This window comes from Phyllobates terribilis, unplaced genomic scaffold, assembly GCF_046119375.1.
Source record: "Phyllobates terribilis strain yellow unplaced genomic scaffold, ASM4611937v1 Scaffold_2__4_contigs__length_985480577, whole genome shotgun sequence".
Lineage (NCBI taxonomy): Eukaryota > Metazoa > Chordata > Amphibia > Anura > Dendrobatidae > Phyllobates > Phyllobates terribilis.
Window position 1 is genome coordinate 723,382,796 of NW_027362762.1, and position 16,406 is coordinate 723,399,201.

The 16,406-nt window shown below is 41.7% G+C and overlaps 1 protein-coding gene across 1 annotated transcript in view; it reads left to right on the top strand.

Annotated features, from left to right (window-relative positions):
- The window catches only part of ST7L (suppression of tumorigenicity 7 like), a 196,750-nt gene that overhangs the window by 93,297 nt on the left and 87,047 nt on the right, over positions 1-16,406 (top strand). The window contains exons 8-9 of the mRNA XM_073667182.1: positions 4,475-4,572; positions 7,024-7,138. Coding sequence (XP_073523283.1) covers positions 4,475-4,572; positions 7,024-7,138 — 213 coding nt within the window. The remainder of the gene's footprint in view (positions 1-4,474; positions 4,573-7,023; positions 7,139-16,406) is intronic.

A 16,406-nucleotide genomic window follows, 5' to 3' on the forward strand; every position in this document is an offset into this window, starting at 1 on the left:
GATTTTTCACAAATAAATGCCAGTCATATCAAATAAATGTAACACTATCATTAATTACAATATGTTACGAAAAAACAGTCTCAGAATCATCAGTGGGATCCGTTGAAGCGTGACAGTTATTACCTCATAAAGTGACGCTTGTTAGTATTGTAAAATTTGGCCCAGTCATGGGGGTGAAGGGGTTAAAGAAAACTGACTGCTAAAAGTTTTGCATATACTATTTATTGATCACAACATAGAGAGTAATTCATTGTTTACAATGCCATAACTTAGTATTTTGTAGCATAACCTCTTGCTTTAATTACTGCACCACACCAACGGGGCATTGAATCCACTAGGGTATTCAAGACATCTTGAGGGATCTTGCTCCATTCCATTTGCAAACCTGCAAACAATTCATCTTTATTGCTATGGGTACACGCATCAAATCGTCGCCCTAACTCATCCCAAAGGTGCTCTATACGGTTTCATTCAGGTGATTGGCTTCTCCATTGCAACAGGTGAACATTTTTCTTTGCTAACCAATTTTTGACTAAATTGGATGTGTGCTTAGGGTCATTGTCTTGCTGGAATTTCCATCCCCTGCCTACTTTGGTTTTACCATGTTGCAGCATTACATTCTCCAGTATATCCTTGTACATGGTAGCATTCATATTTCCATCAATTCTATGCAGAGGGCCAATGAGAGATGCAGAAAAGCAGCCCCAAATCATATTTCACTGTAGGTGTTTGGTACCTTACATCATTACGTTTTCCAATTAGGCAGTATATATATAGTTCTTGCCATCACTACCAAACAGATTGAACTTGGATTCATCCGACCACAACACCTTAGACCAATCTGTCTCTTTCCATTGGCTGTGTTCTTTGGCAAACTCAAGTCGGACCTTCCGCTTCTTTGCAGAGATGAAGGGCTTCTTTACTGAAACGCATGAATTCAACCCTACTGCTCTTATCCGTCGCACCACAGTTTGACAACTCACCTTGACCCTGTATACTTCGTTCATTTTGTGCGAAATCTATACAGCACTTTTATGGACATCAGATAATGACTTTTTCTTAATAATGTGAACAACTCTGGAGGAAGTTTTCTGTGATCGTCCACTTCTAGGTTTGTCAGTTGTTCCATAACCTTCTTTTTCTTTCTTTAATATACGTTACACTTGACTCTTAGAACAGTTGAATTCCATAGCTACCTCTTTTTGCCTTTTGCCTGACTTCACTCTCAGAATAATAACCTTCCTGACATGATAAATTTGTCTTTGTCTTTGTCATGTTTTAACCTAAAAACACACACATAAAAATATATATATTTTAGGCAAAATTCGACTACCCATGACAAAATATGCAAAACATTTGACCCAGCAAATGTTAAAAACGAACACATAAAGGGATAAAACAGTCAAACACAATTTTCGTCCTTATAGTTGACAACCATTTGCTTCCGGTTTACTAAAATCACCAGGAAAATCGCATGACGTAAACCAGACAGAAGTAATCACACTTTAAAAAAAATAAAAAACTTTTGGTGTCCACTGTATATCCGATCACTCACTCGCTCGTTCAGGTCATCTGCACCTCAAAAACTTCTCTAGAATTCGACCAGTTCTTATTGACTCTAAAAACTCTTACTGTTACTCTGATTTATCCTTGCTTGGACTACTGCAATTCTCTTCTCATCAGTCTCCCTCTCACTAAACTCTCCCCTCTACAACCCATCCTGAATACAGCAGCCAGGATCGTATTTTTGTTCAACCTCTACACTGATGCTGCAACTCTGTGCCAGCCATTGCACTGGTTGCCCATCCACTACATATTACAATCTAAAATCACTCTTGCCCACAAAGCTCTCCGCAGTTATGCACTGCCTTACATCTTCTCCCTCCTCTCCATCTACCACGCAACCCATACTCTCCATTCCGCTAACTACTTAAGATTAGCACCTTCTATATTCTAAACCTCCCACTCCCGTCTCCAGGACGTCTCTTTGTGCTGCACCAGGTTTCATGCATTAACCCAGACAATCTGATTAATTCCCAGTATCCACAGTTTAAAGCATGCCCTAAAACACATTTCTTTAAACTATCCTATCACCTAATCTAACTATTCCCTGTTCTCTCTTCCATACTCTCAACAGCACTTTGTATCTGTACTTGTACACATACTGGCTGGTAAATGGTTAATGCAGCTTTATTTCTATGTCCCTATTTATTATATTGATGGTTGGCCCTTACATGACTATCACTTTATTACCTTTCATGTACCCCTATGCCTCATAGATTGTAATTATGCAAGCAAGGCCCTCACTCCTCTTGGTATGTGTATGACTATGTATTACTCAGTAATGTATTATCTTATGTGTACAAGTACACTATGAATTGTAAAGTGCTGCGGAATATGTTGGTGCTATAGAAAAAGTATTTGCCTGTGGTCACTGCCTGCAGAATTATTCTTTTTTGGGGGGTTTGTTACTGTTCCTCTCCAGGGCACCTGGTGTCACAATCTGGTGTCATCGATACTCAAATGCTTATGCTTCCTAACTGGACAGATTGATAATCCTGACGTGTAACCGACTTGGGTTATACTGTGATGTGTAAGTGTTCCCTTATGTTTTTCAGCCGTGTTTAGTACAGTGGCTTGCGAAAGTATTCACTCCCTCCTCCTCCCACCTTGGCTTTTTACCTATTTTGTTACACTACAACCTGTGTTTAAATATTTTTGCAATCCCATTTGTGTGTGATGCGTCAGCACTAAATAGTCTAAGTTGGTGAAGGGAAGTGAGAAAAATATAGGCATAAATTAAATTTCTGGGATAAAATAACTAAAAATTGGCAAGTACATATGTATTCACCCCTTTTGCTATGAAGCACCTAAAAAATTCTGGTACAAGCAATTACCTTAATAAGTCACATGCTTAGTGAAAGGCAGTCCACCTTTGTGCAATCTAAGTGTCACATGGTCTGCCAGTATGTACACACCTTTTCTGAAAGGCCACAGAGGCTGCAACACCATTAAGCAAGAGGCACCACTAACCAAACAACACCATGAAGACTAAGAAGATCCCCAAACATGTCAGGGACAAAGTTGTTGAGAAGTACAAGTCAGGGTTGGGTTACAAAAAAAAAAAAAAAAAATACCTACCAATCTCTGATCCCAAGGAGCACCATCAAATCTATTATCATCAAATGGAAAGAACATGGTACCACAACAAACCTGCCAAGAGATGGCCGCCCACAAAAACTCTCAGCCCGGGCAAGGAAGGCATTAATCAGAGAGGCAGCACAGAGACCAAAGGTAACCCTGAAGGACCTGCAGAGTTTCCAAGCAGAGACTGGAGTATCTGTCCATATGACAACAATAAACCACACACTCCATACAGGTGGCCTTTATGGAAGAGTGGGCAGAAAAAGCCTTTACTTACACATACAAATTGTAAGGCTCATTTCTGATTTTGCCAAAAGACATGTGGGAGACTCCCCAAATCTATGGAGGAAGCTGCTGTGGTCAGATGAGACCAGAACTTTTTGGCCACCAAGGTAAACGCTATGTCTGGGGCCAAACCAACACAGTTCATCTTGCCAAGAACACCATCCCCACAGTGAAAGATGGTGGTGGCAGCATCATGCTGTGGCGCTGTTTTTTGGCAGCAGGGACAGGGAAAATGGTCAGAGTCGAGGGGAAGATGGATGGTGCGAAATACAGGGATATTCTTAAGCAAAACCTGTGGTTTAAGGGGAAACGTGTAAGTGTTGGAGAGGCCTAGTGAAAGCCGAGACCTTAATCCAATTGAGATTCTGTGGTCAGACTTGACGATTGCTGTTCACCAGAGGAAATCATCTTACTGGTAGGATCTGGAGCAGTTTTGCCTTGAGGAATGGGCAAAAATCCCAGGGCAAGATGTGGAGAGCTCATAGAGACTTACAGCAGTAATTGCCGCAAAAGGAGGCTCTACAAAGTACTGACTTTAGGGGGGTTTATAGTTATGCACACTGAAGTTTTCAGTTATTTTGTCCTATTTGTTGTTTGCTTCACAATAAAAAGTGAACCAAGTGTTCACAGTTGTAGGCATGTTCTTTACATGAACTGATGCAAACCCTAAAAAAAGGGAAATTCCAGTTCTGAGGTAGCAAAACACGTAAAATGCCTAGGGGGAGGGATGGGGGGTGGAATACTTTTGCAAACTACTGTACCTCCATTTCTTTTCATGCAAATAGCGAGTACAATTATAATCCTTACTATTGGCAGAAGCTAAAATGCTAAAGGTCTGTGACAACCTCCAGGCTATTATGCCCAGTGCACTGAATACCATATTGATTATAGTAGTAGGCAGGTTGTTATACTCGTGTATTGTTTTATGCACCTCCAAAGGTAGATTGTCACGTCAGATATTTCTTGCATTTCTTTCCATGTCAGATGCCAGTGTATTTTAATCTAAAGCAAAATATTTTCTCTAAATTTGCCTTTATGTACGCAGAAAGGGATATGAATGTATTGGTTTACGCAAAGAGAAGGCTGGCCATGTGTGCAAGAAAACTAGGGAGGATCCGAGAAGCTGTAAAAATAATGAGAGATGTAAGTATCACTTTTCCGTCTCACTGGTCATTTTATGGAAAATTGTTGTGTAATAATTTTTATAACTGTAAAGATCTTGTCCAGAGGAAATAATAGACAGAGCCTCCCTACACGTCCTTTTAGAAACTACCAAGATTCATCTGTGAGTTCTCCAAATTGACTGCATATTCCCAGTTAATAGACACACTACAGGAATCAGGGCGTCTGCTGATATTCTGGCCTCTGATCAGGCAGAAGGTCCTCTCTGACCTTGGTTATCTGTAAGGTAGCCATTGTATCTAAGCAGCTGAAGTCTAAATATATGGTGATTTTGCAGGCACAGAAGGATGCAAGTGAAATCACGTGACGGAGGATGGCTGTGATTGACAGCTGCTCTAGCACAGCAACAAGCATGACCCTGAACCTAGTATTTTATGCCCTTAGATGCCCTAATGAACAGCGACCAGGATATCTCAGGGATGTCAGCCCCTAAAAAGATTGTCTGACATCCCTTGGTCGTTGTTAGGTATGGCATCCCATGTGCCACCAGGACAGACATAGGTTAATGGTTATTAGGCTTTTCCTTAGACATGGCTTAGTTTTCACTGATTGGGTAATTGTGAATTATTTGATGTATTATGTGTGTTCAAATGTAGTTGGGCAAAAAAAGTTAAGTAAAGTTTCATAAACTGATAATAAAATGAAGTTTCAATGAAGTTCCTCATATTACAAAGCATTGGGCTGACAAGATACCATCTTTAGATATACCTTTTCTTCGTTCGGTTTTGGAATACTCTGCCGGATAAAGATGACCCTCTATGTATTACATAGATTTTATATTTCCACACAGAAGGGCAGCTGGTGGGAATCTACTCCACAGATACATGCCTAAAATGTAGAACCTCGAATGCAGACGCTTATCTTTGCCTATAGCGCTGCCCCCAACTTCAGACTTTTTGGAAACCAGCTTATATTGTTACATCCAAACAATAGACTAATTTTGCCCCCCCTCGATCTCACTTGTGCAAACTTTGGCTAGATAGACACCTTTAAATTCAGGTATATTAAAAAAAGCAAAACATTACTTCATTGTGTAGTAACCACGGTAAAAAAATGCAATTTTTCAGATGTGGATACCACGTGGGTGCCCTCCTAAACACTGGAGCCTCATTTATTAAGAATATCGTTACACTTTCGAGTCTTAATGAAGGGTCGTGGTGTCGTAAGATTCACCTAATTCATTAACAGGCGCATCTTGCCACTGGCATGCGCAGCCGTGCGGCTCTCCAGAAATGTTACAGGGACTGGTGAGCCTTTCTGCTATCAGTTACGGACCCATCTAACTTCAGAGCGACGCTTACAAGCTGTATAACAAGGCTTCTTGCCTAGGAAACTGACCACCTCTGTAAGACTGCCTAGATGACTGGTAACCTAGACCACGAGCAGTACTCAATAGAGTTAAAGGGACTCTGTTTTCTTATGTGTGGTGCCCAAACTATGGGCAGCGTGGATCAGAGTATGGCTACATGATCCGACCCTTAGATGGCTTTTCCAAGCCCTGCTCCAGGTGATTGACTGTTTTTTCCCGATGTACACACTGTACATCGGGAGAGAACTTGAGCAGCGATGGAAGAAGCCAGCCGGATCGTCAACCTATATTTTATATCCAGCCTTTCAGAGAAAAATATACCAGGCTGCAATCATGCCCATGGTTTGGGTACAATGAATCAGGGTTCCTTTTAAAAATCCATAATTTTTTGAGAACATAGCTGAGTTTTAACAAGCGGTAAAGAGGAAAGTTTCTTATTTTTAGAAGCACTATGAAATTTTATCCATTTATGATGACCACCTTCTAAATGTATTATAGTGGGGTCTTGTCTTCTGCTCCGCTACGACTGCACAACGCCAATAAAGAAATCTTCAATGCTTTCTGCAGAGTAGACATGTTGGCCGCTGTCCTGGGTAATGTAACAGTTAAGACATCTTGAAGGTTGATTCAGCCTAAAGGTTGTGACTAAATGCATATTTCTGTCTGCGATACAGTCATATGCACCATGCATTTTTCCAAACACGAAACTACAATTAAAGTTATTAAAGAAATCCTAGATGGCTGTTTGGATTGTGGAAAAAGATTACAGAAACTCCAATAACTAAGCTTATGTGCAGAAGTCTCCCATCTGCCTCTGTAATGCTATATCGCAACTGTCAGCTTAAAAGGAATATCGTACGTGGAGCAATTCCTGTGTGTAACTTATTACAGGCCTGATTGATTGTCACACTGAAAAATGATATCAAAACCAGTCATTAATAACAAGCAAAGCATAAAATAAATTTACTAGAGCTAAGCAATTACTAATCAGACTGCAATGTGCCCTAATTAGCTTCCACTCGCACCAGAAAAACTGAATAATTGCACGGGAATGTGAAAGTAATGATATATTTGTTTTATCTAATTGATGTATTTACTTGCAGCTAATGAAAGAGTTTCCTCTGCTCAGCATGGTAAATATCCATGAAAACCTGCTGGAGGCTTTGCTGGAATTGCAGGCATATGCGGATGTTCAGGCAGTGCTTGCTAAATATGACGGTAAGCTGAACTTTGCCCAAGAGGCACAATGCCCATAGAGTCCATGAACAATGTAACAAAATATACAAAGCCAAGCTTAAAAATAGCAAATGGCATATGGAGGTAAAGATCATTTATCCAACACTTAAAGGGGTTGTCCATTCTGCAGTCACTCTGTGAATCCTCACACTGCGTGCACTGTGAGCTGTGAGGATTCTCCGGGAGCGGGCGGTCATGTGACTGTAAGTTTGCAATCTGCATATTTCCATCCACATTCCGACTAGACTTTATCCGGCTTCCCTCAATACACTTGCATTGAACTAGGCCCTGCCCATTTAGTCAGCATGTGACCATATGTGTGCCGGTTGCATAGTTGCGCTCACGCGCCCTCTGCTCCCGGCACCGTCACTGGAGAATCATCACAGCACGCAGTGTGCGATGTGAGGATTTACAAATCCGCAGTCACATAGAGTGACTGCAGACTTGTAACTTAAATGGGTTGTCCACTAGTTTTAATATTTGGCCATTCTATTTTTATGTTGAAAATAAGTATCTTTGTAAATATCTTGCTTTGCAATTACTGCCTGTGAGCGATGCTATCCTTGACTGCTCACAGGCATCACGTGACCCCCCGCTGATGTCACAACAAGTGAGGCATGACATCAGTGACGTGGTCCCCACGATGGATGCTGGGCTATGGGCTGGCTTAGCCCACGAGTCACACACTGCATCCACAGCGTGCTTTCCCAATGAATGAGGAGAGGGCGAGCATGCAGTGGATGCTGGGTGTGACGCGTGGGGTAACCCCACCCATAGCCCATCACTCACCGTGGAACTCAGAAGAGGGAGACCCCTGGCTGCAGCCTGGACTTGTCGTGACATCAGCTTATGTCAGAGCCGGCTGCAGCCGGGGGTCACGTGATGCCTGTGAGCGGCCAGTGATAGCAGGAGCTGTGCGTGCATCTCCCCAGGGTCTGCCAGCTATGGTGGCCTGTTTAGACAATGCCATCAGCATGGTCTAAAAGGCGATCTGTCAGTGCATTGCAATGCATTACACCAGCGATCAGAGTAAAAAAAAGTTAAAGTCCCATAGAGGGACTAAGTATAAGAGTGAAAAAAAAATTATAAAAATATAAAAAAAAAAATCACAAAATAAAGAGCAAAAAAAAAATAATAAAAATATACCAAAAAATACGTATATTTATGTGGAAAAAAAGTAGGTATCATCGCTTCCGTAAAGACCTGACCCATTAAACTGTTACACCAGTTAACCCCTTCAGTGAACTCCGTAAAAAAAAAATCATGGCAAAAACTATCATTTTTCATCATATTGCAGAACAAAAAGTGCAATAAAACGCGATACAAAAAACGAATGTAAATAATGTAAATAAAATTGGTATCACTGAAGACACCATCTTGACTCGCAAAAAACAACTAGAAATACAGTTCCAACAGTGGAGAAATAAAAAAGTTATTGTTCTCAGAGTATAGTGGTGCAAAAACAATTCTTTTTTTCTAAAAAATTGTTTTTTTGTAGCAAAAAAGCGGCAAAAGATGATATCGCTGCAATTGTACTGAGCCGAAGAATAAAGCTGCCTTATCACTTTTACCACACGGTGAACAACATAAAAAAAAAATCCTGAATTGCTGTTTTTTTGTTCATTCTGACTCCCAAAAATCGGAATAGAAAGTGATCAAAAAATGTTACTTTCCAAAAATGGTACCACTAAAAAAGTTATCTCGTCACGCAAAAAACAAGCCTTCATATGACTCTGTTGGCAGAAGTATAGACATATTCTAGCTTTTAACATATGGCGATGCAAAATCTTTGTTTTTTTAAAAAAAATTATTTCTTGGTGTGTGATAGCAGTCGAACATAAAAAAACTATATAAATCTGGTATCACTGTAATCGCACCAACCCGAAGAATAAAGCCGTCTAATCACTTATACTGCTCAAGGAACGGCATAAAAAATAAATAAAACCAATTCTTCACCTGCTGTTGTTTTGTACATTCTGTCTCCCAAAGATCGCAGTATGGCTCGACGCACATTTATCCTGCTCTTACACCAGGATTTCCGTGTAAATCTCTGAAATACGTGATTTTTGGAACCCCCGGCGGAAGATTCCCTGTAATGAGGAAGATGGAGGCACTGTGGATTCCGTCAGGCCTGTGATCCTGCTGTGTCCGTCTTTGTAAGCGTGCATAAAACACGGTCCACCACAGGTTTCTGCACCTCTGAAAAGGAGGACAACGCTAAACAGAGGCCAGATGGAGCCAAGAGTAACCCTGCTGTCTCATTATAGTAAATGGACCCATTGATGGTTTCATCTGTATCACGTCATTCGGAGATTTAGATGGAAACCCTGATATAAGTGCTCACCGTAAAGCGCAGGATAAATGTGATCCAAAATGTTATCTAAAATGTTCCCAATAAAAGCTTCAAATCAATCGACAAAAAAAGCAAATCCCCACTCAGATCCATCGTCTGTCAATGTTCATATAGGGGGCTTCCACGTTACTGGTAGCACAAAGGCTCTGGAAAAGCGCTATAGCTCCTGTCCCCCAAAAGAAATCCAGCAAATTCTGCGCTCCCAAATCTATATGCCCCCCTCCCTTCTAAGCCCCAGGGTGCCTAAAACATATTTTGCATCAACATATTTGCCATTTCTGCTGCAATGAGAGCCCGCCTAATTTATGGGTGTATGTCTCCCAGAAACACGAGCTGCTGACTACAATGTACTCGTCACTACAACGGCAGTTTGCAATTTTCACTCAGCAACATCCACTGCTGCTTGTTTCTGGAAAACACCCATGGAGTCAAAATCATCACTACACCTGTAGATAAATTTCCAAAGGGGTATAATTTCCAAAATGGAATCACTTGAAGGGGAATTCTGCTCTTCTAGCACTTGGGGCTCTGTACATGGAGTCCGCAAACTTCTTTTGGTGGTAAAAATGTAATTATTTTTTCTTCACTGTCCAATGGTATAATATTTTGTGACAGTGGTGTCAATATGATCACTGCACCCTTAGGCTATGTTCAGACATCATGTTTTTTTCAGCTTTTTTTTGCTGCAGATTTTTATGCAAATTTTCAGCTGCCTTTTGCAGTGCCAGCAAAGTCTATGAGAAACCAGAATTTTCTGTTCACACATCATGTTTTTTTTTGTTGTTGCGTATTTTGCGCCTTGCAGCCTTTTTTTGAAAATACAGCATGTCACTTCTTTCAGTGTTTTTTCACCCATAGGAAGTAAAGTGAAAAAACCATGATGTGTGAATATAGCTATCAGGTTTTGCTGCGTTTTTAGTGAAAGTAAGCAAGTACAGCAGTATGTGAAACACATTTATTTTTGTGAATTTACCATCTTGTCTTGGTCACTGAGATGGTAGTTTGTATAAAGAGTGTTTAATTAAATTAGTGATGTGTACATTGTAAACATTGGCTGAGCTACGTGTGAGATTGAACAATATCTTTGGCCCAGGGAGGTTTGAAATTGAACAATGCCTGTGCAACTGAATGGCAAACCCCATAGTGTGAAAGTAAATCGTGTCATACACACACTGGCAGTGCATTGAGTTTGTTAGTTAAACTATTCCTGAAGAATTCACATCCCACACTGTTATGCCAAAGTCGAATGAGATTTTTTTTTTTCATTAAACTTTATGTACGTGCATAAAAGAGACAAAGTATCAACAAGAGACACAATTCTGCAAAAAAGCATCAAAAAGCGCAGCAAAACCTGCGTTTTTGACACAGCTTCTTTGCTGCCAGAGATCAAGTTTGGCTGCAGATTTGTGATGCAAAAAAAACATGATGTGTGAACATGCCCTTAGATGAATTCATTGATAGGTGTAGTTTGTAAAATGGGGTCACTTTTGGGGGGGTTTGCTATTTTGGCACCTCAGGGTCTCTGCCAATGTGACATGGCACCCTCAAACCAGTCCAGCAAAATCTGAACTCCAATATGGCACTTCTCCCCTTCTGAGCTTTGCACTGTGCCTCAAAAGTAATTTTCGCCCACATATGGGGTATTTGTGTACTCAGGAGAAATTGTGTAACAAATAGTATCGTTCATTTTCTCCTATTATCCCTTTTGAAAATTAAAAACTAAAAAATGTTATGCAATTCTGTGAATCGCATGAGGGTTTAAATGCTCACTACACCCCTACATGAATTTCTCGAGAGGTATAGTTTCCAAAATGGGGTCACTTGTGAGGGTTTCTGCTGTTTTGGTATGTCAGGTGTTTTTCAAATGTGACATGGCATCCACAATCTATTTCAGCCAAATTTGCACTCCTGAAATCAATTGGCGCTCCTTCCCTTCCGAGCCCTGTCATGTGCCCACACAGTAGTTTTCCACCACATATGGGGTATCTGCATATTCAGGAGAAATTGCACAACAAATTGCACAGTCCATTTTCTCCTTTTACGCTTTTGAAAATGTGAAAATGAAAAATTTGGTGCTAGAGCAACATTTTTGTGGGAAAAAAATGTATTTTTCCATTTTCACGGCTCAATGTTAGAACATTCTGTGAAGTACTTGTGGGTTCAAGGTGCTCACCACACCTCTAGATAAGTTCCTTGAGGGGTGTATTTTCCAAAATGTGGTCGCTTATGTGGGGCTTACATTGTTTAGGCACATTAGGGGCTATGTAAACACAACATGGCGTCTGCTACAACCCCTGGCAAAAATTATGGAATCACCGGGCTCGGAGGATGTTCATTCAGTTGTTTAATGTAGTTGAAAAAAAGCAGATCACAGACATGGCACAAAACTAAAGTCATTTCAAATGGCAACTTTAGGGCTTTAAGAAACACTAAAAGAAATCAAGATAAAAATGTGGTACTCAGTAAGAGTAATTTTTTTCAGACCAAGCAGAGGGAAAAAATTATGGAATCACTCAATTCTGAGGAAAAAAATATGGAATCCTGAAAAACAAACACACAAAAGAACACTCCTATACATCACTAGTATTTTGTTGCACCACCTCTGGCTTTAATAACAGCTTGCAGTCTCTGAGGCATGAACTTAATGAGTGACAAACAGTACTCTTCATCAGTCTGGCTCCATCTTTCTCTGATTGCTGTTGCTAGATCAGCTTTGCAGGTTGGAGCCTTGTCATGGACCACTTTCTTCAACTTCCACCAAAGATTTTCAATTGGATTGAGATCCGGACTATTTGCAGGCCATGACATTGACCTTATGTGTCTTCTTTCAAGGAATGTTTTCACAGTTTTTGCTCTATGGCAGGATGCATTATCATCTTGAAAAATGTTGTCAGCATCCCCAAACATCCTTTCAATTGATGGGATAAGAAAACTGTCCAAAATATCAATGTAAACTTGGGCTTTTATTGAAGGTGTAATGACAGCCATCTCCCCAGTGCCTTTACCTGACATGCAGCCCCATATCATCAGTGACTGTGGAAATGTTCTCTTCATGCAGTCATCTTTATAAATCTCATTGGAACGGCACCAAACAAAAGTTCCAGCATCATCACCTTGCCCAATGCAGATTTGCGATTCATCATTGAATATGACTTTCATCTAGTCATCCACAGTCCACAATTGCTTTTCCTTAGCCCATTGTAACCTTGTTTTTTTCTGTTTTAGGTGTTAATGATGGCTTATGTTTAGCTTTTCTGTATGTAAATCCCATTTCCTTTAGGCGGTTTCTTACAGTTCGGTCACAGCCATTGACTCCAGTTTCCTCCCATTCGTTCCTCGTTTGTTTTGTTGTGCATTTCCTGTTTTGGAGACATATTGCTTTAAGTTTCCGGTCTTGACGCTTTGATGTCTTTCTTGGTCTACTAGTATGTTTGCCTTTAACAACCTTCCCATGTTGTTTGTACTTGGTCCAGCTGACTGTGAACAACCAACATCTTTTGCAACATTGCGTGATGATTTATCTTCTTTTAAGAGTTTGATAATCCTCTCCTTTGTTTCAATTGACATCTCCCATGTTGGAGCCTTGATTCATGTCAGTCCACTTGGTGCAACAGCTCTCCAAGGTGTGATCACTCCTTTTTAGATGCTGACTAACGAGCAGATCTAATTTGATGCCGGTGTTAGTTTTGGAAATGAAAATTTACAGGGCGATTCCATAATTTTTTCCTCAGAATTGAGTGATTCCATAATTTTTTCCCTCTGCTTGGTCTGAAAAAAATTACCCTTACTGAGTACCACATTTTTAATCTTGATTTATTTTAGTGTTTCTTAAAGCCCTAAAGTTGCCATTTGAAATGACTTTAGTTTTGTGCCATGTCTGTGATGTGCTTTTTTTCAACAACATTAAACAACTGAATGAACATCCTCCGAGCCCGATGATTCCATAATTTTTGCCAGGGGATGTATCTATTCCAGTGATTTTTGCGATCACAAAGTTAAATGGTTCTCCTTCTCTTCCGAGCTCTGCCTTGCACTTAAACAGTAGTTTTCCCCCACATATGGGGTATCTGTGTAATTGCCAGAGAAATTGCACAACAAATTATATCGTCCATTTTCTCTTGTTACCCTTGTGAAAATGAAACATTTGGGGCTAAAGTAACATTTTTGTTGGAAATAGTAAAATTTAAATTTTTTCCTTCCGTTATTTTAATTCCTGAAACACCTAAAGGGTTAATAACCTTGCATGTTGATTTGTGCACTTCGAGGGGTCCAGTTTTTAAAATGATGTCACTTTTGGGTATTTTCTGAAACATAGACCCCTCAAAGTCACTTCAAATGGGATGTGGTCTCTAAAAAAAAAATAGAATTGGTTTTGTAAATTTTGTTGGAAAAATGATAGGGTATTTCGATATTTTGTGGAATATGATGGCGCTATATAAGCAAGCATAGTAATAAATAAATAAGATATATGCAAAAGTAAGTAAGGAGGTGTACTAAACTGTTTGACCAAGGGTGCATTGAGTGCCCGGGCTTGGTTTGAACAGTTTTGTGTTGGCAGACTTTTGCCATTGGCAATTAGCAGTTAGTTCTATAATTCTGAAAATCTGTGATTAAAGGGGTTCAAGTTTGTTTTTATATTGAAATCGTATTACTTTACAATTAGGTTTTAGCATTAATATGTGGTTGAGCTATAGTGTAGTACCTTCGTATGGCCTGTGGATGTCACTAGTGCAATGGGGGTCTATATGAATGACAAAGATTTTTTACACCATTGCTGTAGTGTGAAACGGCCTTTATCCCTTGATTATAGCCATGTGAAATCGTCCCATTGCATCATGTCTGTAATTGGTAGGATACTTGTCTTACAAGTCATTGTATACCCTTCCTTTGGTTAGGTTCACATATGATGCATTAGTTGTGGATTAGTAGTGCTATTTTTTGTACAGGAAACCCTAAACATTTAAGCAGTACAGTATGAGTATATGAGATTTTTAGAAAAACCCCTATTCCCATGCTGCAGAGGATTTCTGCGTGGGTCAGAGGACATGTTAGGGAAAGGTCCACTCACAACGAGCTGCATTTGTTGCAGATATTATTAAGGCTATAACGCATTGTGTTGTAAAGAGGGAAAAGACTGCAGTGTTTGGAAACCTATTACACCTCCCGCCGAAAAAAGGAAGTAATTGGTGGCTCTAAGGATCGCACCGCGAGAAGTCCCGGTCAGCAGTGTGCATTTTACTGTCACTTTATGGGTGGAAACACACGACGATTGCCCCTTTTCCCACCTGTCCACCTGCTCCATTTTCGCCTCTGTATTTTTATGGAGAAGTATTGGAGAGGCCAGAAAACACAAGAGTGACCCATACCTTACCTGTCCCTCCCAATCAGTTCATGTGTGTTCATTCTCTGCATGTCAAATCAGGCATAGAAAAAAGAGCTGGTCTCTGTGAAATGCATGTCACACATGACAAGAGGTTAGCAGGCTGTGTTCAGGCTTAGCGGAGCAGAAGGAGAAGTCCGAGGTTGAAACGGGGATGATGAGAGTTTCCACTGCTGTGGGGGACACTAGGGAATTAGAAGCAATCCCTATATCAAAGCCAATATGCATGGTTATATTTAGTTATAGGCAGCCCACGTAGTCACACTTGTCTGTCCGTGTTTCCCTTTACTTGCACAGACTGCTCTCCATATGCTTTTTTCACTTGACTTCTCTGTGCCCCTCTCTCTCACAGACTGCTCTCTGTGCCCCTCTCTCTCACAGACTGCTCTCTGTGCCCCTCTCTCTCTCACAAACTGCTCTCTGTGCCCCTCTCTCTCTCACAGACTGCTCTCTGTGCCCCTCTCTCTCTCACAGACTGCTCTCTGTGCCCCTCTCTCTCAGACTGCTCTGTTCCCCTCTCTCTCTGACTTCTCTGTGCCCCTCTCTCTCTCTCACAGACTGCTCTCTGTGCCCCTCTCTCTCAGACTGCTCTGTTCCCCTCTCTCTCTGACTTCTCTGTGCCCCTCTCTCTCAGACTGCTCTGTTCCCCTCTCTCTCTGACTTCTCTGTGCCCCTCTCTCTCACAGACTGCTCTCTGTGCCCCTCTCTCTGACTGCTCTGTGCCCCTCTCTCTCACAGACTGCTCTCTGTGCCCCTCTCTCTGACTGCTCTGTTCCCCTCGCTCTCTGACTGCTCTGTTCCCCTCGCTCTCTGACTGCTCTGTTCCCCTCTCTCTCTGACTTCTCTGTGCCCCTCTCTCACAGACTGCTCTCTGTTCCCCTCTCTCTCTGACTTCTCTGTGCCCCTCTCTCTCTCACAGACTGCTCTCTGTGCCCCTCTCTCAGACTGCTCTGTGCCCCTCTCTGACTGCTCTGTGCCCCTCTCTTAGACTGCTCTGTGCCCCTCTCTTAGACTGCTCTGTGCCCCTCTCTGACTGCTCTGTGCCCCTCTCTGACTGCTCTGTGCCCCTCTCTGACTGCTCTGTGCCCCTCTCTGACTGCTCTGTGCCCCTCTCTGACTGCTCTGTGCCCCTCTCTGACTGCTCTGTGCCCCTCTCTGACTGCTCTGTGCCCCTCTCTGACTGCTTTGTGCCCCTCTCTGACTGCTCTGTGCCCCTCTCTGACTGCTCTGTGCCCCTCTCTGACTGCTCTGTGCCCCTCTCTGACTGCTCTGTGCCCCTCTCTGACTGCTCTGTGCCCCTCTCTGACTGCTCTGTGCCCCTCTCTGACTGCTCTGTGCCCCTCTCTGACTGCTCTGTGCCCCTCTCTGACTGCTCTGTGCCCCTCTCTCTGACTGCTCTGTGCCCCTCTCTCTGACTGCTCTGTGCCCCTCTCTCTGACTGCTCTGTGCCCCTCTCTCTGACTGCTCTGTGCCCCTCTCTCTGACTGCTCTGTGCCCCTCTCTCTGACTGCTCTGTG